The sequence below is a fragment of the Oxyura jamaicensis genome, chromosome 2 (assembly GCF_011077185.1).
Source record: "Oxyura jamaicensis isolate SHBP4307 breed ruddy duck chromosome 2, BPBGC_Ojam_1.0, whole genome shotgun sequence".
Lineage (NCBI taxonomy): Eukaryota > Metazoa > Chordata > Aves > Anseriformes > Anatidae > Oxyura > Oxyura jamaicensis.
Window position 1 is genome coordinate 125210293 of NC_048894.1, and position 22710 is coordinate 125233002.

The 22710-nt window shown below is 42.4% G+C and overlaps 1 protein-coding gene across 1 annotated transcript in view; it reads left to right on the forward strand.

The window, feature by feature from the left end:
• The first annotated feature begins 2989 nt into the window (after positions 1-2989).
• KCNB2 (potassium voltage-gated channel subfamily B member 2) overlaps positions 2990-22710 on the forward strand; it is a 206780-nt gene continuing 187059 nt past the window's right edge. The window contains exons 1-2 of the mRNA XM_035316535.1: positions 2990-3539; positions 20169-20853. Coding sequence (XP_035172426.1) covers positions 20275-20853 — 579 coding nt within the window. The 5' untranslated portion in view covers positions 2990-3539; positions 20169-20274. The remainder of the gene's footprint in view (positions 3540-20168; positions 20854-22710) is intronic.

Consider the following 22710-nt stretch of genomic DNA (forward strand, 5'->3'; position numbering starts at 1 on the left):
GCTTGACACCATTCCCACGGGTCCTATCACTGGTCACTAAAGAGAATAGATCAGTGCCTGCTCCTCCACTCCCCCGCACGAGGAAGCTGTAGGCCACGATGAGGTCTCCCCTCAGCCTCCTCTTTTCCAGGCTGAACAGGCCAAGTGAGCTCAGCCGCTACACTCCTCATATGTCTTCCTCTCTAGGCCCTTCACCAGCACAGAGCCAAAGACAGGACCCCTATGGCATGCTTGCATGGGGTCTGTCCAGGAAGCTGCCTACAGTGCAGGTTTGAGGCCCAAGGAAGAGGCAAAGCTGGAAGGAGGACTGGAGATTGGCACTCCTGTGTGAACCAGATGTGAAGTGAGAAGGCAGAGGTCCAGCATGTTTATGAGACTAGATGAAAGATGCTCTAAAAATCATAGATGTAACGAGGGATAAAAATCCTGCAACAGAAAGCTCAGTAGGAAAGAGATTTCTCTTTCATTCAAGCTGTGTCTTTCTTCCCCTTATCTGACCAATTGAAACAAAATTCCTCTGAAGTAAATCTTTCACTCCTGGAAGTCACTGGTCATCAGCATGGCCATACATTTTTTTATTATTATTATTATTATTTTTTTTATTTTTTTATTTTTTTTTTACCCTTCTAGTAAATAGAGGCATCTCTACAGCTTCTTTTCAGCTTCCAAACATACTGCTGTAAGAATAGAAGATAAGCCTGCGTGAACAGAAAAGCCCCAACACTAGAAAAGGAATGAGCCAAGAAGGTTTAGCATATGTTTATGAAGGAAAATAGAATAATATAGATATGGTGAAATAAACATATATTGTGATGTGATAACACATCTCTGTATGCAAAAATTCTTTCACTAAGAAAAGGTATTTTTACTGTGGACTTACTAGCTTGATAAATAATTTCTTGTTAGAGCATAATTCTTCCATTTTGAAAGCAGATAAGCTGCTTGTCTGGGAGCAGTGTCTACTCAGCATGTGCACCAGCATAGCTGCAGAGCTCTGGGAACTCTCCTATCAACTGCTCTTTCTGACAGCTTTCCCCACAAGTGAGTCCTATTAGTGTCTGGGTATGTGTGTATGAGAGAGAAATAACAGAATCTCCCTTTATAAAACTACGAAAACCTCAACTATTAGAATCTTATGAAAACATTGTCTACTTCTATAAAACATGCACAGCCTTCAAAGCCACTCACTGCATCATGAAAGCAGTAACGGAGCACTGGAGCTCCTGAGAGGCTGGTATTTCATGAGCATCCAAATGAATGAACTTTTCCTACAGCTCTGCACCATGTGCTATACTGACGGCAGTGACTAAGACAGAAGCTCCAGCTGAACCTATCTCATAGATGTGACATATACATGCAGACTTTCAGGTATGCAACACCACCTGAGCTCTGGATGACACCTTCACCACGCTCTGGGCACAAAAAGATGCATAAAGAACCTCTTCCCCTGACTGCCTTCTTTTTCTCAAACTTGTAAGAATTTAACTGTCTTTGAGAGTTTTACCCACCTCTTGCATTCAGCTGAAAATGATCTGTGGGTTCAAATATTAGTAAGGCGATACATAGACAGGAGGGACACAGAGGAGGGGGGGGAATATATGGAATACACGGGCACTTATATTTTAATTGGTGATTGACCCCATTGGTAGGCAGGGGCAGGAACAGACACGCAGAGCTTTGCTTGCCACCTATAAGATCAGGAAGAGAACTTCCCCTAGGGTAGACTAGGGTGACACTCATAGGCACAGATGTCTGCCTCACCGATGTCCAGATTTCAGACAAAGTGTGTGCTGGAGGTTTCAACACAAATCATTATTTCCATAGAAAATTAAACCTGAAATCAGCACCACTTAGGACCACCACAAATAGCCTGTCTCAAGCTGTGGTACCCATTCAGAAAACGTTAGATGCTAGGCTGGCAAAAGGTGGTTGACCTTTTTTAAAAATCACATATCTCTGTTTCTAAGCTGTTGGTTAAGGAAGCCAATAAAATGAGGGGAAACTAAGACAATAAATGAGCATTCAAAGTTTAACCCAATTTTTAGTTGGTTTTAATTGAAATTATGGTGGCAATACTGCCCAATCTGTTATCTGGAGGGTTTTCAAAAGAATCAGGAGGTCTTTGACTTAAAGAAAATAAAAGAAAATGGAAGCTGAGAAGCACTGTATTGGAAAGCCTTCATCCCAGCAGAGAAATGTGCAACACTGAGGGCAGGACCTCAGAGCTATAGGAAGGGATGAAGCCTGAGCAACACAGCACAGAGGGCAAAGTGACATAGGAACTGTTATGAAACCCAGGGAAGACAGGAGAGCTTGAAAAGGAGAACAGCTTTCTAATCCGATCCCTAAAATACAGAGGGGTAGCACTGAATGAGGGAGACAGACTTCCTCACATTATCGGGAATGATAAAGGACTTCCCATTAAAAAGCAATAAAGAAGAACTATTAAACCCGATGGGAAGGCGGGCGAGGCAGTGGGAGAAGCAGCAGCCTTGATGGCAGGCAGCTGCCCCATCAAAGACGCGCTGCTAAAAGCGACCCTCGGCTCTGCGAAGGGTCCTGACCGAGGGTCTGCAGGCTGCACCCGGGGGGCTTAGCCCCTGGCAAGACCCCCCGGTCCCAGCAGCGAGGCAGGGCTGCTGCTGGCCAGCCGGGGGGGCTTCGGTGCCCCCCGTGGGGCATCCCCCGTGGGTGGGATGGCGGCGTGGGTGTGTGTGCGGGGAGGGGGGCTCAGTGCTGGGGGGGGGGGGGGATGTTCTGCTGCGGGGGGAGTAGCGTGAGCCTGTGTGCGTGTACATCCTCTGTCGGGGGCAGTGCAGTGTGTGTGCACAGCCCGCCTGGGGGTTAAAAGGGGGGTGTTGGGGCGGGGGGGGGGGGGGGGGGGGGGGGGCCCCCCCCCCCTCTCACCCCCCGCCGGGCACGGGAGCGCGGCGCGGGGATGCGCGCATCCTGCGCGGGTGCGGGCAGGCGGGGAGGGGGGGTGCGGGGGTCTCCCCGTCTGCCCCGGCCGGGATCGGCCGTGCTCCCCCGGCCCCCCCAGCCCTCCCCACCGCCGCCGCTGCCACGCACAGCCGCAGACCCGGGCGGCCTCAGCGGCAGCTCGCATGCAGCCGGGGATTACAGCGGGGCGAGGGCAGCGCGGGCTCAGCTTTTATCCCCCCACCCCCGCCTCCCCTCCGCCCCCCCCCGGCTCCACCAGCGCTTCCCTGTCGGCCCCCCCATCCCCGCCCGCCAGCCCAGCCGCTCGCCGCGCCGCTCGGTCGGTGGCTTGTCAGCTCCGGAGGAGGCGGGCGGGGGGGAAGCAGGGAGATGCCTTTGCCGCGGTTTTTCCACCCCCAGCCCTCTCCGTGCCGGGGGGGGCGGTGATGTGGAGCCGGGAATGTAGAGCAAAGCCCTCCCTGGGAAGGAGCGACCGGCACAAACCTCTCGCCGGGGCTTTGGCGGCCGTGCACTGCACGGGGAAGCCCGAGCAGCCCCTGCCAGCGCCGGGGAATCCCTCCTCCAGCCCCTGGCGGTGCCCCGGGCGCCAGCGGAGCAAGGTAAGCGGCGGGGCATCTCTTCTTCCTCCCGCCAAGGGATGCGGGTTGGGTTTATTTTGATTTTTTTTTTTCATCCTTATTATCATTATATATATTTATTAATTTTTTTTGGAAAGACCGCGTCATCCACGCCTCCCGCACTGATGCGAGTTGCGAGGGAGGTGAGAGCTGCCGGCTGGCCCCTGGAGGGATGCGGTTCCCGGGCCGCCGGGGAGCCCGGGGACCCCCCGGAGCGACGGGGTGTTCCCAGCCCTGGCCCCGACCCCAACCCCGGCCCCGAGGGCTTCAGGGGGCAGGGGGCAGGCTCGGGAACGCGTTTTTCTCCCCGGATCAGCGTGAGGGAGAACCATGTAGCCCTCACGCCGGAGAGCTTTGGAAACCGTGGCTTGTGTTTTTGTTCCTTCGGAGCTGCTAAACCGGTGAGGGGTGGGGGGGGGGGGGGGGAAGGATGACATTTCGTAGTATTCTACCTCCTGCCGTGGGTGAGCTTTAAAGATAAAGGCTCATCATTTGTTTCCGATGCTCTAATAGCTCTGGGGGAACCTGATGATATAAACCCTGAGCAGCTCAGAAGATAACTCATTTGAATTACCCCTTGTACCCAGCGATTGAAAAAATCCCCACTACCAAAGCTGAAAGAACTGTAGCATTGTGCTAGCCTGAAATATACTGGCATAAATTCTCTCTGTATTTATGTAGCGTGCTGTCATTCCCCTGGCTTTAAAAACCCAAGCGTCTGTAGAAATGGGCATGTTCACTGCATGGTATCTACAAACCATTCAGTACATCCTATCTTTATTTCAGTGCCTGTGTGAAGGTAGACTGCTGTTTATACCCTATGTACGGACCATATTTATAGTTGGTCTTGGACTTCATTCAAGTTACATAATGATTAAGATATAAATAAGTGGTATATTTGCAGTTTCTTGGACATTTTAGTTCATCGCAGAGAGGACCATCTCTAGCCTCCCTGCCAAAACTGTCACTTTTCAAATGTTTGTATAAAAGGGGAAGTGTCAGTAGCATCAGGTGGAAGCAACATTCCTTAGCAAATCCATAGGCAGGCAGACCTGGCTGCTAAAAGGACACTTAAGAAAAAGGTTTCAGCGACTCCATCCTGTAGTCCTGAAGAGCTGCCAGGGCTCATTTAGAAGAGGAAGAGTAGCAGCAAGGCTGGACAAGCTTAGGAGTGAGAAAAGCCATGTCTGATGAGGTTTAGCTTTAAAAACAATAAGCGTTCAACTTTGCTCAGCTGGCAAGTTGTATCCAAGTTAGTGCAGAGCTAGCACTGAGCCTGAGAGGCTGGGCAAAGTGTGAAACCTCAACGTCCTACCAAGCTTGGGGTGGGATCCTCCTGCCAGGGAGTTTGACTAGAAGAAGCTTTCAGGGTAGCAGGGTCAGTCATCATATGCTGCTCGTGAGATCTGTTTTGCTCTGTGATCTGAAATGTACTGCCAAAGCTGTGGAAATCTTTGCCAGGGGGATGAGTTTCAGTGCGCACACACACACACAAAGTTTGTTGCAGGTTCTTAATGCCACTGTCTTTTTAATTCAAACAAGAACTGATAAACAGTCTCCTAGCTCAGCCTTACAGGAACTTGCAGCTGCCTTTTATTTCTTATGATGCTTCCACATGCAGCTCCCACAACAGTGTTCAAATTGCTCTAGCCTCCTTCTGTCTCAGCTGGATGCTGTCACTGGGGCTCAGCAGGTTGGCCTCATTGAAACATATGCAGAGAGTGAAAATGAAAACATCCTCAGCTGAAGATAAGGGAGAAGTGATGTTTGGAGTAGCATGCTTCATTCTTAGCATTTCCACTGGCTTCAGCATTTTGAAATGTATTGTTGCCGTAACAATGCCACATCATATGTATTTATTTATTCATGCTCAGCCTTTTTTTCTAAGTGCAAGTTAATTGGCAAATTCAGGCTTGCCATTCAAGGCAAGGCGAGGAGTCGAGATTCGCAATAGCTTTCTTGCCAGCATTTGGGATTTTGCCAAACAGCTTGCTACTGTGACTTTTAGAAGAAAATCTTGATCTTATGTGACTTCCCTGAGCTTCACGTCAGTACATGTGCAGGTACTTTCCAAGGCACCACTATATTTAAAACTACCTGCTGGAGGACATTTCAGTCGATGTTTTACTCCGCGTTGTTCTTACATAAACAGCATGCTGGGGAGGGGCTGTCTGGTCGCCAGTCTGCATGGTTTAGGGGAAAGGGGCCTTGATGAATGAGACACAAAGGGTCTGGTAAAGCAGGCAGTGGTTGGGACCCCTCTGCAGACCCCTCTGGAGGTGTTTGCTGCTCAGAGTGCGGACCTGCTGCTCTTCACAGGCAGAACCTGTGAGGGAAAGCCAGGAGCCAGAAAGGGAAGTGCTTAAAGTTGTGAGCCACTCCAATTTGGCTTCAGCTGGGTAGACATACACATATTCTAAAAATGGTGTTTTGTTTTAATGCATTTTCTGGGGTCATTTCTGTTAACTCATCACATTATTGCATAATTCCTTCTGACCCAGCAACAGTATGCTCGCAGCTCTTGGAGTTAAATAATGACCTTCTCTACAAGGACTTTTCCTTTTTCTATATTATTGTGATGGGGGATTTTTTCATTTTGGGGAATAAAGTTTTTAACCTATAGCTGTCTGGGTAAGATGAAGTTGGATGCACAATAAAAATAGTCTCTTTTTCACTTTGGGGGGAATTGTGCTGTTTCTATTCTTATCAGGATATGAGCACCCTAAGAGAAAATATTTTTGATTTCTCAGAAGTAACTAATATCTTCCTCTTGTGATTATTGTTGAGGTAGTAATACTGAGTATTTAATTTCTTTGCTTTTATAATAAATAGTTGTGACATATGGTTTTAACTCAATTTTAGCAGGTAGAAATGAGTGTCTACTTCCTATCCATAATTTTAACTGTTAATTAAAATAAATTTTATAATTTTTAATACAGAGATCTCTAAGATGTACAACAGTGTTCTGTGGGATACTGTGAAAATTAATTCCTTGGGATGTTATAGGCTGGATTTTTTCATATCATAAATGTAGATTTTTGTGCAGTCTAGCATTCTATGTTTTCTTATCTATTAATTCTCTGTCTATATAGAAAAAAAAAAAATTGAAATTTCATTATTTTTAGTTTTCTTCCAGGGTATACATTTTTGGATATTATAAAAAGCTCTAATAAATAGACTGCTTAGTGATGCTCAAATGTAATCTAAGTAAAATGTAAATATATTAAATCATATTATTAAATATTAAAAAGTGAACAGAGAAGCTGAGGAACTATATTTTTTATTAAACAGAGTTTGGAAGTTTCTTATCTTTGGTAGCTGTAGGTATAAAGACAATCCCAGTTAGCTTTATGAGTCACTAAATTAAAGATTTAACTATAATATGCATCAGTCAAGATACTTGAAATATATTAAGCTTAAAGCTGTCTGTATTCCCCATTAAAGGTGGAAGGATAGCAAAAGGCTATTCTGTTTTTCTCCTTCCTGATGCATGTTACAGTACATACAAAAACTTCAGTGCAAGTCACACATCGATATTTTCCCGAAGTTACAGTTCACTTGCTTATTGTACAATACATCATTTCTTCCCAGGCTTGAGGGCTGCAGTAAGCTGAGCAATTGCATTGCTACTTTTTCACCAGCACTGAAAGTATGAGGATGTTAGCTGCACAATCAGTAAATAATGAATATTATTTTGAATGCTCTTGTTCATGAATTATGGTGACCACATGAGCAGTATGAAAGCAGTAATGGAAAAGTCTTAGGCCACTAAAATCTGTGAGGTTTTTAATTTATTTGTTTCTAATGCAGGAAATCTATATTTAGCTATAATGGCAGATCAGCTCTGACTTAAATATCTGGCTTCTATACGGCCCTATTCCTCCTCCGGATGACTATAAAGAGTAGTTAGTAGCATCACTGCTGGAAGCAGAAGGAGAGTCAGAACCAACAATCTATTAGATAATAAATAATATATGTAATGCTGGCATAATGCATAATGCTCCAAGTATCTAGGAGTAGTCTGTGATAAGCAGCAACTGTCATCTTTACAAGGAACAATGGCAATCTACCAATTTACCTCTCATAATACCTCAACAGTAGGACCACGGTATACTGAGAAATTTCACAAGTGCAGATGTGGTCCGAGTCTAGGTAGAGGGGCCAAACATCCCTGTTATCACAGCATTGGCGTGTGATGCGGGAAAATCCTCCACACCGGCCTGGGAGGTCACTCTTGCTATTGCAGGATATTCTTCATGCTGCCATCATATTCGGGTATTACCTAGCTAGTAAATGAACATCAGCTCTTTAGGTATAACAATGTAACGAGGAAGTGAAGGCAAAGCTGTGCTGATAATTAACTGAACAAAGCTCTCAAACATAATCTTCTTTGACACTGGAGATGAGCTTCTCTCCCTGATTGCCTAACAAGTTAAGAAAGAGAAATCAATTATGGCAGTGCAGTCCAAATACAGAATACATTTACCTCAGAACATTAATAAGACATCTTGAGGCAGCTCATAAAACAGTTTTTCACAGTACCTCATCAATTGTTAACTTTTAGAAAAGTAGCTGTATTTTAAGTAAATGAAGATAAAAATAATAACCAAGCTCAACAGCTCAAAATGAGGCCACAATGCTGCTTTTTGCAGAGGTTTCAGTTGTGGCTTCTGCTCTGTTAAAGTGTGAATTTTTGGTTTACCTGCAAGGCTGATGATCTCATTTCAACTGGATGTATTCTCAGGTGACTGAATAATCCTGCCATGATTTACAGCTGTACATTCAGTGCGAATTTGAATATATCAGAACGATCCTGGGACAGTTTGAGCAGAAAGTGTTGGCAGGCCACAGCAGCTGGAAAAATCCTACTAATGTATTTAAGCAGACTCAAAACAGTGAACTGGACTAATTAGCCTTGAAATAACAAAGCTATGAATGACACCGTTGTACGTGCTCATCCAGTGGTTACTGAGATTAATAGCACACAAAGTTGATCTGCCTTGACAGTAGTGCCATCTAGAAGGTCTTGCCTTCTAGAATGTTTCCATCTCATGCTTTTTCCACTCTCATTATTGCTGACATAGAGCAAGCATCTTCATTGTGGGTAGGCCTTTTGCTTGAATTTCTATTCAGGACAAGTCTGGCTACCTATAGTTAGTCACTTTAGTCCCTATTTTTTCATTTTATTACAGTAGTTCTAGCAGTGCTCAGAATCTTCTGCTCCCCTTGAAGAAAAGAAGGGGTGGGAATGTTTGGATGCTCTGATTACCTAGCAGAAGCAAAGATGGTCAGTGAGTAGGTTACTCAGAAGTGGGAAGATGAGCTTTCAGGCCTTTCTTAGGTTAACATGATGCAAACAAATATTTCACCTCTGGTAATCTGAGATTTTCTCCAGCTAGAGTGTTGCTCATAGCCCATAGCTACAAATTCATGCTTGATCCCCTTCTAACCTGTTCTGCCTCAATCTGACACAGTAGGAACAGGGAGGGTGGTCTCCTTCCATGTAGCCATTTTGGGTCTTAGTGGTAGCACCAGTAGTCTACAAAGTATGAACCACAGGGCTGACTCCCCAGGGACCAACGTAGTCCCTGGGTAAATGTTTAACAAACTGGCAATTACATGAATGGGTTGTTGCCACCATCTCCATGAGCATTTTATAGACTGGACCTTGTTCTGGTCTTCTGAAGAGCTGGGTTTATAAGAAGAGGCTTCCAGGCACAGAATGTCAGGGTGAGTTGTCTCCATTTTGATCCTGACTGTGCACTGAGGGTGGATGGGCGTTAAGAGTTTTTCCTTCTGTCTATGTTAATCCTGGCCTAGAGGTTCCCACACTCTTCTTTGAATTTGGGTCCTGCATGTCTAATATTAGAAACCTGAACTAATGGCTCTGATCAAGCACATTCTTTAGGAGGATGCTGTGGCTTTAAAAAAAAATACATTTTGGATTGAGAAGGGTAAATAAAATATTTTTTTGTGGCAATTTTATAAAAATTTTCTTCTTAATTTGTCTCTTAATTTCATGATTACAGCAATTAGCATTGTTGCATGGGGTCGTGAATGGTAGTGAGTGCTCACTTTCTTCCATTCTTAGGTCAATTTGGGGGTCAAAATTTCCATACTTCTGGTATCTGCTGCCCGTAAGCTTGACATTATGCTTTACAAAACTTACGTTGTTTCCAATCATTATAAGACTAAAAATCATTATGAAAATGCAGTGTATCGTCTCTACAGTGTTAAACAGAAGTTCCTAAGAATGGCACTCTCTTACCTGATCTCCCCAGTGCAACTGTATCTTTTGTCCAGTAAGTGGAACCAAACCCCCTTAGATAAGGTCAGGAATCAAAGTTTTCTGCTTTCCAGAAGATCACATGGCAAAATAAGATGACAGGTTGTCACAGGCCTCTTGTGACAATTTTAGGTGACTAGATGGGTTTGTTTTGAGGCACTCCATAGGTTAAGGCATCAAAATGTTGACTCTCCCAAATCAAGCCTATGCTGACATTTATCTTAATTTTTAATGATAAAAGCTTTTTGTGAAGACTTGCTGATGCTATGACCTTGGGGACATTTCCAGCTGTGTATAAAGGCACTTGTCAGAATTGAGTCACCCAGAAATCCAAGCCTTGAGTCATTTTATTTCCAGCTTCAATGCTTCTGTGAAGTACCAGAAGTAAGAATGTAGGCTGTACTCCTGGTCAGTCTGGATTGAGACAAGCATCTCTTGAGTAAATATGCCCATCTCTAAGTGAAAACTTTGGATGTATCTCTCCCTGTCTGTTGTCTAAGTAAGTCTAGGCCTACCATTTTGCTTGATTGAATTAGGGAACTGTCCACTTATAAATGGCTCAATATTAATTTTTTTCCAGAGGCAGAAATTGAACCCAAATGTTTTCACTTCCAAAGAAGTCACATATGACCATGCTTTCCTTCATTGTAGATGGGATGGTGGGCTTGCATGTTTATTAGGAAATGTAAACATTGTAGTAGAATTCTGAATAAAGTGCCATAGCTATAGTTTTGGAAGCAGTTTCATTCAAAAAGGATTAAAATCTGATGCTTCTCAGTTTACCTCATTGCTTCAGACATCATTCTCTGTATATATAGTGTAATATTGTCTACTGTATAATATTTTCCTGCCTAGAAACCCAGAATCATAGTTCAGTACCACACTGGGCAAGCGTTTGTTCAGGAGAACAAAAAGACATCTGTGAAGTTCTTCAGTGCTTTCAGCACTGTTATTGATAGGGAGCAATGGAAGACTGAAGGGTGGTATAAGATAACTTGCTCAGAGTATCCTTAAAACCAGTTGTTTTAGGTCAACTGGTTGCAACAGTGCCTCCGGAAAGAACAATGGACATGCTAAAAATCTCCTCCATCATTATAGTGAACTGCAATATAATTTGAAAAAATAAAATAAAATAAATCAACTATTAGATAAGTTGTAATTCAAAGTTCTGATTTATTAATATTAATGCATTTACTATTATTACTATATTCTGCAAAAAGTATTTGTACATCCTTAAAGAAATGTATGGAAGCAGTGATCAAAACTATGAGTGCTAGCCAGGATATAAATATGCAGTCTGATTTAGCCCTGAAATGAGGATCTTACATAATCACATTTCTGTAATATCTGGTTGTTTAAAATTAAAGAAAATGATCTGCCATTCGGCCTTGTACTTCTCTGTGACAGCTCATCGGCTCTGAAATTTCCAGGGAAGGCTAAATATGTAGTGAAAGACAGTACCTTTGGCAAAAGCAGCAACTCAGTACTTAGCAACCAGCTGTAAACACCAATAGTGAAGTGCAGGCACCACAGACAACCACATCCTAAACAAGATGCTTCAACCTGGGCTGAGATGGAAATGCAACCATTTTTGTAAACTGAGCAGGAACGCACCAGCATTGTTTTGCAAGGATCATATAGCTACACTTGTCAGGAGCACAAACAGCAGAGCGTTACTGATACAGAAAGACAAAGAAGCAGAGTAAGCCTGGAATAAAGGCTGGTGATGATCTTGATTCAGCACTGGGACAGACTGAGAAGCTGTTATAGAGTATATCAGGTACCCCAAAACACAAGGAGGGCACTGGAATTCCTGTGCACTACCTTCATGAGCATTTTTAATGCAGTAGAAATAAAAAACCAAAAGAATCCATGAACAGATGAGGTCTGTTAGTGTTGAATGCATGTATATGCATTTGGTCCATGTGATATATTGTAGTTGAGATAACATTCTTTCATCACTGATAGGGTGTCTAAAACCTCAGGTGATTTGAAGAGCAGCTTAAGGGGTCAGGGACATACTGAGATTGCCTGCTTTGCTCATCATAACTTCTTGTCTGTTTTGGCTGTACAGGCATCCGGAGTGGGATGATAGGTTGCCAAGTCATTCATCACCCTCTTGAGAATGGTGCTCCAAATCTGGCTCTCAGCTTCACCTCTTCTATGAGGTACTACTCAAAAAGGGACACGCAAGGCCCAAACCCTGTAAGAATCTTGAGGTAAATTTACACTGAGTTCTGTTGAGGGTGTTCAGCCTTTTGGTTTAAACTTGTGCACATCACCCTTAGCGGAGGCTAGGGCCCACCTACAAAACTTTACTAGAGGACAATTACAGTAAGTAATTAATAGTGATATTATGGTATTTAAAAAAAAATCAGAAAAACCAAAACTACTAAGTTTCTGTGACTGCAAGATTTTACAAACATACTCTACCTCCTTTTCTCCTTTTCCTGTCTTCAGTCTCCTTACCTATTTCTGTCTGGCTTTTCTTATACAAGGTTCTTAAGTAATATATAAAGCCTCTGAGCATTATGCTCCTTGGTTAAGTTCAGCTCATCCATCTAAAAGACACTTCTGTGCTCAAGATGGTGAGAACAGGGAGCTAGCAGACAGACTGATTTCATTGGTTTGAAAAGTTCATCTATAAAAGACCTCATCTTTTTTGAATGTTTCCTGTAGACCTCTCAGACTTCATACAGCCAATATTTAATTTTTTAGATACCAAAAGTAGATCATCTGTGAGGTCTGTTATGAAATAGGAATAATCATCATCTTAGACCAGTTAGCCATAGTAAGAACACAGAGCTGGCTTTGCAGGATTTATTCTCAAAGTAAAATCTTACCTTCCGCAGTCCGACCTGTCCATAACAATGCCCACAAGGCTGCAGCTGCAATTTTGACTCAGCTCAGGAAACAGCCCTACTCTTTTACAGCCCCTGCCATGGCCCTGGCCATGGTCATGGTCTGGCAGGAACTAGACATTGCTTGCAAGGAAGCTCGGTCATGGGGGAGATGGGCTGAGGCTGTCTTTCCCCCTTCATTTCCTTGTCTCTGAGGACTTGAATCTAAGTGTAGACACAGCTGGCAGTGGTAGTCTGAACAATCAAAGCTCAACTTCCCTGCTGTGCATGCATGCATCCATTCATGCATGTGGATGTGTCTTCTGAGAAATAAATACGACGTTTAGGATTACTGTCTCTTTGACATGTTTCATAGAATCACAGAATGGTTTGGGTTGGAAGGGACCTTAAAGATCATTTACTTCCAACCCCCTTGCCATGGGCAGGGACACCTCCCACTAGACCAGGTGGACACTTCTGTGCTTTCAGCTTACCAATTCTTAACTGTTTGAGATGTGACTCCTATCAGGGTGGGAAATTAAAATAATGAGCACCTCATCTGAGTATTGCTTTTTTGTTTGTTTGCTTGTTTGCTTTGTTTTTTCTTCAGAATTTTAGCTATGATCTCACCCATTTTTTTGAAGACTGAAGTTAAGATAAAACTATTAATAAAGATCCTTCAGCTCACCATTGAGAAATGTGATAGCTATGGTGTGGGAAGCTTATGGTTAAGGAACTGGACACCATGTTTACCTGACATCTCAATTATGCAAAACTTTTCAGAAGTATTAACATTTTTTTAATTTCCTTGTGCTGGGGGCCAGGCTGTTTCCAGAGACACTGCACTCCACTGCCTGGATGTGAAACTCTTTGGAGCAAGGTCTTGCACATGTGGGGTGCAGCTTGGCTAGTTGGTAGATGGTCCCAGTGCTGCTCGGGCCAGCTGGCATGGTGACCTGTGTCTGTGTGCTTAAACTCATGTAGGCTCCAAAGCAGATGGCTGCATGCAAACCACTTACTGGGAGCAGACCTTGAAGCATGCTGACTCTCCAGCCATCCTTGCAAATTATTTGGGAGAGTCCTGACTGTGTTGTGCCAGGCAGTGTCCTAGCAATGTAACAGCACAGGCAACTGAGTTCCTCTGCCGGAGGGTTTTATCTGCTCATGTGGATGTGCCCATAAATGTCATAAAAATACTAAAGACTCTGAAAAAAAGGAACTGGCTCATTTGAGCAGCCAAAATTATTGGATACTTCATGCATCCTGCATTTCTCCCTCATAAAGTAAGGGTAATAATAGCCTGATAGTGATATTGAGATGGTAAACTCTCAAGTACCCTGGAAGCACTCAGGTAGGACAGTGAGAACTCCCTAGGGGAAATTCATCACTTTGCAAATAGTATTGGGTTTGCATGCTAAATACCATCAAAGGCCAAATTCTGAATGAGAAAGATAAAAAGATGGTAAATAATTACCCATTCACGTAATACAGAACTGATTGGTGGTGGGGAAATTGCACCATTAAAATCTGTATGCGTATGGTGTGGAGAAAGAAGCTTAATGTAATGGACACAAGATAGAGCACAGGACATTCCACACCAACATGAGAAAGAACTTCTTCACAGTGAGGGTGACGGAGCACTGGGACAGGCTGTCCAGGGAGGTTGTGGAGTCTCCTTCTCTGGAGATATTCAAGGCCCATCTGGACAGCCTGCTCTAAGGAACCTGCTTTGGCAGGGGAGTTGGACCCGATGATCTTTCAAACCCCTACAGTTCTGTGATTCTGTGATTCTGTAACCTTCATTCTGGCTTTCTAAATGTTTTTGAGTAGTAGTCCTTGCACTTTTCACTTTTATTTAATGCAAATAATTGGCTTTGAATTGGAAGAGTTTTATTCAATGTTATTGGTATTTTCCTGAAAAGTTGTTTCATTCTGGCAAGAAAGGAAACTCTTTTTTATTGTGCTTTGTTCTTACTATATATTTGTGGTTATAATTCATGTCCTTCTCTACTGATGGCTATGCAGCACTGGTAAGCAGCAGTCTGGCATCACCTGCCAAGGACTAGTAGTGTTTTTCACTTTCCTAGGGTGGAAGAAGTGTATGGTGGATCTGCACACAACCAGAAGGTTGAGGCAATAAACTTAACCCCAAAATATTTTAAACCTTCTCAGGAGAAAAATTGCACTGTCTGAAAAGTTAGTAGCAATAGCTAAAAGAATAGCTACTTAATGAATTGTAAAGCTAACCTTGATTGTATAATTTTGTTATAATGAAAGATCTGGTGTTTTTATGTTAAATTCATTAAGTAGATTATAAAGTTAAATGTGTCATGTAGTTGAAGTAGAGGCTTTTGATTATATTTTTGTTAAAGACACAGAATCACAGAATCACAGAATTTCTAGATTGGAAGAGACCTCAAGATCATCAAGTCCAACCTCTGACCTAACACTAACAGTCCCCACTAAACCATATCCCTAAGCTCTACATCTAAACGTCTTTTGAAGACTTCCAGGGATGGTGACTCCACCACTTCCCTGGGCAGCCCGTTCCAATGTCTAACAACCCTTTCGGTAAAGAAGTTCTTCCTAACATCCAACCTAAAACTCCCCTGGCGCAACTTAAGCCCATTCCCCCTCATCCTGTCACCAGGCACGTGGGAGAACAGACCAACCCCCACCTCACTACAGCCTCCCTTGAGGTACCTGTAGAGAGCGATAAGGTCACCCCTGAGCCTCCTTTTCTCCAGGCTGAACAAGCCCAGCTCCCTCAGCCGCTCCTCATAAGACTTGTTCTCCAGGCCCCTCACCAGCTTCGTAGCCCTTCTCTGGACTCGCTCGAGCACCTCGATGTCCTTCTTGTAGCAAGGGGCCCAAAACTGAACACAGTACTCGAGGTGCGGCCTCACCAGAGCCGAGTACAGGGGGACAATCACTTCCCTGGACCTGCTGGCCACACTGTTTCTTATACAGGCCAGGATGCTGTTGGCCTTCTTGGCCACCTGAGCACACTGCTGGCTCATATTCAGCCGACTATCAACCATCACTCCCAGGTCCTTCTCTGCCTGGCAGGTCTCCAACCACTCATCTCCCAGCCTGTAGCTCTGCTTGGGGTTATTGCGCCCCAGGTGCAGGACCCGGCACTTGGCCTTGTTGAACTTCATGCAGTTGACCTCAGCCCATCGGTCCAGCCTATCCAGATCCTCCTGCAGAGCCTTCCTACCCTCGAGCAGATCGACACACGTACCTAACTTGGTGTCATCTGCAAACTTACTGAGGGTGCACTCAATGCCCTCATCCAGATCATCAATGAAGATATTGAAGAGGACCGGCCCCAGCACTGAGCCCTGGGGAACGCCACTAGTGACTGGCCTCCAACTGGATTTGACTCCATTTACCACAACTCTCTGGGCCCGGCTATCCAGCCAGTTTCTAACCCAACGAAGCGTGCGCCAGTCCAAGCCAAGAGCAGCCAGTTTCTTGAGGAGAATGCTGTGGGAAACGGTGTCAAAAGCCTTGCTGAAGTCAAGGTAGACCACAATTAAAGACACTCTGTATTCCAGGTTTGGGGAAAAAAGCTGCACAGGAAGAAATTTTTAAAAATTATCTGCAGTAAATAAAATATGTGAAGAAAGAGACTTAGGAGGCAGACTAAAGGATTTTCTTAAAAGTTATGTAGTTCAAGGCTTGTATATATTTCAATGAAAGAAGCTCTGTAAAAAGGCAAAAACATCTTTTAGTTTTCAAGATTTTTAATGTGAGACTTTTATTATTATTATTATTGTTATTATTGATTTTTTTCAAAGTGCTGCATGTTGTGATTGCTGGCATATACCTTGGTACATATATAGCACCTTGGGTCCAGTCTTCTAAACAGTAACTGAATGGTGTTTCACAGCTGACTTCGGTATGACCACAGTTAACCAGGACTGTTAAAGCTTTTTAGAAAAGCCACAGTTCCTCAAGTAGGGAGGTGCAGCCAATAATTATACTGTCAAATCAGAAAATAATTTATCAGCTGTAGACCAGTATTGGTGACACTATAATTTTGCATTGTTTAACAAATCTGTGTGGTAACTACACTGCATAAAAGCTAAAACAATGTTTAGTCTTGCATATCTTTAGTTTTTGTAATCAGAAAAGCAAATGAGGGTATGGTTAACATAAGACTAATCAGATCAACCACTTGATTTCTACTGTTTTACTCTGTATTGTTAATACTAAAGAACATGTATTAATAAGAAAAGAGAAGAAATCCCTGAGATTCAATTGTGAATAAATGAGTGAAGCTGTGCAGAAATTGCCTGAAGACTTGACTGATTTCATAGAGAGTGACACAACTTCTCTATGAATTTCTTAAATTCTTTTGTTTTGTTATGTAAGACATCTTTTAAAGGAGAAACATCATTGTGCATTAAAGTCTGAAAAGATTTTCATAAATAAATAAATAAATAAAATAAAATAAAATGCAAGTATTTCCTTTGTGGAGAAATATCCTCTTACAATTGCTTAGTATTTATGTGATGGTCTGTATGTCAGAAGACAAATGCATCACAGACAACTAGGAGATGCTAAAGTGAAGAGACTTTGCAAAGACTTGAGTCCCCCCATCTACTGGGGTGCAGAAGGGCAATTGCTGTGTTTTGATTCCGAGTGGGATTGGGTTGTGGTGCTAATTCATGCTGACCAGCTGGTCTTTTGGTACAGTGGCAGCAGTCCCATGGTGCACGGTTCTTGGAGTATAGGAAGCCACCTGTGCAGCAGCTCAGATGTACACCCCACCTCCTGCATCTTCCCTTTCATTTAAGACAATGCAGAGAAGGGTAATATCAGAGGAAAAATTAGCCTCAGGGGAAGACAATAAAAACAAAACAAAAACAAAACAAAACAAAAAAATAAGAAAACACCACACAACAGAATGGAATATATGTTATGTAAACCTAAAGATGTCAGGGCTTTGGTTTTGATATGACATTTATCTTTGCAAGTGAAGTTATCAGATTATCTTTTTAATGAATGAAGGTAAATGTTACAGGCTTAAACCCTTATGTAAATAGACAGAGAGGTGCACTGGGTGATGTGGAGAGAGGTTTACAGTGCAGGGCTGGAGGCAGAATGGGAAGAGGCAAAATCTTTTGGCCCTTGTCTGAAGTGGATTCAGCCTGACATTGAAACTGAGAATAGGGAAGTGTTTTGGGATGTCCCCAGTATGGAGGTTAACAAGACAGTGTGTTATGCACTCAAAAGAAATAGAAAATCTATGAATGTAAATATTGCATCTGATGGGTAATTTTATAGGGAACTTTCCTTTTCCCTGATGTTTTTGGACATGAAAGTCTGTTGATACCTATATCATATGGGGCTGAGCCTTACTATTAATTTATCTGATGGTGGAGAAAACCTTTTAAAGTTTAGATATAATAAGGTCTAATGTTTTTAATTTTATATGAGGAACATGGTCAACCTCATCATAAGTATGTCAGATATAACATTGAAATAATTCTTTGATTTTTGCTCTGTACTTTTAGTGGAGGATTATTCTAGATTCTCATTGCTCTAGTGAGTATTCAGTCTTTGTGACCTTCTAATTCCCTTTCAGATTTCCGTCTTACTTTCTTGGTGAGTTTGTATCCATTTGTTCTTGTCCCATCATGGTCCTTTAGTAAAAATAGTCTTCTCCCTGGTGTTTACCCCTGATATATTTATAGGTAACAATCCCTCTCATCACAACCTTCTTGCTTGCTCTGCAAAAAAAGGATCAAATTCTTGTTCACTTCAAATGCTTTTTTTTTAAAAGCTGCAGTTATTTCTCTTCAAAAGAAGGAGCAGACTGTTGAATTTTGATTTGCTGAGAAGGGGAGAAGGAGACATCAGTCATGGAAATTACTGAGGACTTTCCTACTTTCTAAAAGAAGCCTATTAAAGCATTCTTAACATTCTTCTTTTGGGGACATGATACTATTGATAGGTTATTATTTAAGCACTGTGTAAGATAACAAACCATAGTAGAGGTGGTGGGTGGGTTTTCTTCCTGGTTCATACAGATATTCCAAGTTTGGTAGTGAACAGCTTCGCTTGAGTTTGTTGCAACATTGTGCACAGTGAATAGGGATGAACTTAAACTTTCCTAAAACTGAGATTGCTGATTGCTGTCATGAAGTCATGTCCCTGCAATGGCTTAACAGGTGGGACAAAGAGCCTTTCTGATGAGCTGGGGGAATGGCATACAGTCATATAATCACAGAATCACAGAATGGCTTGGGTTGGAAGGGACCTGAAAGACCATCTACTTCCAACCCCCATGCCATGGGCAGGGGGGACACCTCCCACTAGAGCAGGTCACTCAAAGCCCCATCCAACCTGGCTTTGAACACCTCCAGGGATGGGGCATCCACAACTTCTCTGGGTAACCTGTTCCAGTGCTTGTTTCCCCCTTGACATATCACTACACCCCCTGACACAGAGTCCCTCCCCAGGTTTCCTGTAGGCCACCTTCAGATACTGGAAGGCCACTGTAACATCTCCCTAGAGACTTCTCATCTCCAGGCTGAACAACATCAACTCCCTCAGCGTGCTCTCATAGGAGAGGTGCTCCAGCCCTCTGATCATTCTCATGGATCTTCTCTGGACTTTCTCTAATAGGTACATGTCGTTCTTGTGGGGGCCCCAGAGCTGAATGCAGCACTCCAGGTGGGATCTTATGAGAGCTGTTCAAAGGGGGAGAATCAACTCCCTCAGTCTGCTGGCCACACTTCTTGTGATGCAGCCCAGGATACAGTTGAACTTCCTTGCCTATATAACCTCTATTACTGTTCACTGGGTTCAGAAGAGTCAGGATTCTCTTGACTAAATTGGTCTAGAAATCAGCAGTGTCTAGTAGTAGAAAATTTGACTTGTTAGGATGACAATTGCATGGTTTGGTGTGTAATTTTAGGTCATGAAATAATACAGTAAGTTGATATTTGGAATGGAAGGGTGAGGGATGCAGTTTGATTTCACAGGAGATTTTTATATGTGCTAATTGTTTCATTCAGTTGCAGAATGTATCTGCCAAATCTGACATTTTCAGTGAAAGGGAAGGTAGCCCCCCTTTCACTTTTTCCTTATGTATATTCCTACAATCTTTCTATTAGCTTGCCTCACAAATAGTTAAATAATCAGATTTAGGTGACATGGCTGTATCAGAAACTGATAAAACAAACAAAAAAAAAAGGTCTCCTTATAAACTGTCACATTTGATTTTCATGAATGTAGAAATTCTAGTGTTTTTGTTTATTATTTTTTTTATTTTGCTTAAACATAGTTCTCATACCAGTTGTTCCAGTTGTTCCAGTGGTCCTTATACTACCACAAAAGAGTCTCACTGCAGAAAGAGCAAATTACAATCATTATATTTTCATCTGCATATGAAAGTGTGGAAGGAGAGAGAGTGAGCATTTGGGGATTATATTCTGCATTGCAATATTCTAATTTTTTTGTCTTTTTCAGCTTCAGGAATGGGTTGGTCTACCTGAAAAGGACTCTATCCAAATATCTGTAGTCTCCAAGCTCATCCTCCTAAAGACTCTGGCATTACAACTACAACCTTTTTAAAATGGCTGAGAAGCCTCCACCAGGGATCAACAAAAAGTCTTCAAGGTCTACCCTTTCTCTCCCGCCAGAACCAGTGGAGATCATTAGGAGCAAAGCCTGCTCACGGAGAGTTAAAATAAATGTTGGTGGGCTCAACCATGAAGTGTTATGGAGGACTTTGGACAGACTTCCAAGGACACGATTAGGAAAGCTCAGAGACTGTAATACTCATGAATCTCTGCTCGAAGTATGTGATGACTATAACTTAAATGAAAATGAATACTTTTTTGATCGACACCCAGGGGCTTTCACTTCCATTTTGAATTTCTACAGGACAGGAAAACTACATATGATGGAAGAAATGTGTGCTCTTTCTTTTGGACAGGAGCTTGATTACTGGGGGATTGATGAGATATATTTAGAATCTTGCTGCCAGGCAAGATACCACCAAAAGAAAGAGCAGATGAATGAAGAGCTGAGGAGAGAGGCAGAGACAATGCGAGAGAGAGAAGGGGAAGAGTTTGATAATACATGTTGCCCAGAGAAGAGGAAGAAACTCTGGGACCTGCTGGAGAAACCCAACTCATCTGTGGCAGCAAAGGTAGGATAAACAGTGTGTTTAATTCACAAGCAGGAGAAAATATGCTGACCCGTGTATCTGACATACATGAATAAATATTTTTCACTAAAATATTTAGAGAAAAGAAGAATCTAAACATCTACATATCATGAAATGAATACACCCAAATCTGTTCTAAAACCCACTGAAATCAGAAGGAATCACATTGATTTCAGTTGATTTTAGATATGTGCTACGCTTTACATTTGCAGTATATAAACAAAAGCATATGTGTGATTGTTAATTGGCTTCATGTTAAACTCTGATAAAAATGCATCTAGAGAACATTGATAACTTTTTTGTTAGAAATGCATTTGATTATGAGAAACATGTTCTATTAAGCCCTCATTTATTTGTTACAGTGTTGATACCTGTTCTATTACAGGCATTGCACAGATATGATTGATATCATTGACTCATAAAGTGTGATAAGTGATAGTCAAAGAATAGTGTCAACAGCTGCTGTCTTTCATGATTTTATATTGGGCAAGGGTTGCAGTATGTTCTCTCTTATACTGTGCTTTGTGGTCAAGAATTAGTGTTCTATATGAAAGTATTAAAGCATGTATATACACATTAAAGCATATATATACATATATATATGTATGCACATCTATGTGTATATACAAATATGTGTATATGTATATCATATGCATGTTATATACACTGTAGATATTCAGATAGAGGTAAGAAAGCATTCACATGAAAGAAACCCTGTTCTGCTGTCTTTAAACAGATGAACTGATGAAAGTCTCAGTGATATCATGGAAAAGTTTCCCTTTGCGTGACTGCATACACTTAGGGTGAGATTTTGATGCTACAATTTAAGAGAAAAATTGTCTTGCTTCTTGAGGAACTTCATTGTTCTTTTTGTGACATGAAGTATTATTTAATATGAGGAAAACTGTTTCCAGTTTGGACCACTCAGAATGAAAATGTCGAGTATGTAGATATCCATGTTAAGTTTAACTGTGGTTTTATTTTTTTTTCTGTCATTAATTTGTTATTGGATGCAACCCTGTTGGACTAAGGTAGGTATTAAAATATGATGGTGGAATGGACAAAAACCCACATCCTGTCAAGGACTTTTTCTTGTAATAACAACTTCTTGCAACTGAGATGTGATATATGATTTTTTATTTTAATTTTAGTTCTTCATTGTGGACTGTGTAACTGTTTAAGCAGGGGCTGACTTTTTTCAAAATTTTATTTATGATGCCAAAATATAAGGTTTGTAACTGGACTAAAAGCTGATAGAAAAAGGAAAAAAAAAAAAAAAAAAAAAAAAAAAAAAGCTGAGATAAAAAGGAGGATATTTTGGATATTTTATGAAACAATAAGAATACATTTTCTGCTTTGGAGATTCATATTCTCGGCCATATGTTCCTCTCCAGGAGAAGGAGCAGAGGGGAAGCAGATGGGCATAAGGTGTGCCAGAAAGGGTTCAGGGAGGCCATGTTGCACTCTGTGATCCCCTGGTACAAGTTAGCCTCCATCAGCCCCCCTCCCCAGCATTTTTGTGACACAGCTGCTACACGGCTTGCAGGAGTCAGGGACCAGCTTCCCAGTCCCTCACTGTTTAAAACACTCCCAATGTGACCTGTAATAGACCTTATCTCCTCCCGGATGTCTGCAAGCATGAAAAATGAGGCAGCAGCAGCTGGATCTGGCTTCCTGGCACACAGTGGTGAGCAGGAGACAGGGACTGAGATCCTGGTGGAGCTAAAAGGGCAGGACACATTGTGCCTGAGCTGGGACATGGCCTGCCGTGGGCACTGCCTCAGCTACATCTCACACCATGCCTAGCAGGCAGGCCAGGGGAAGTGGAAATGGATTGTG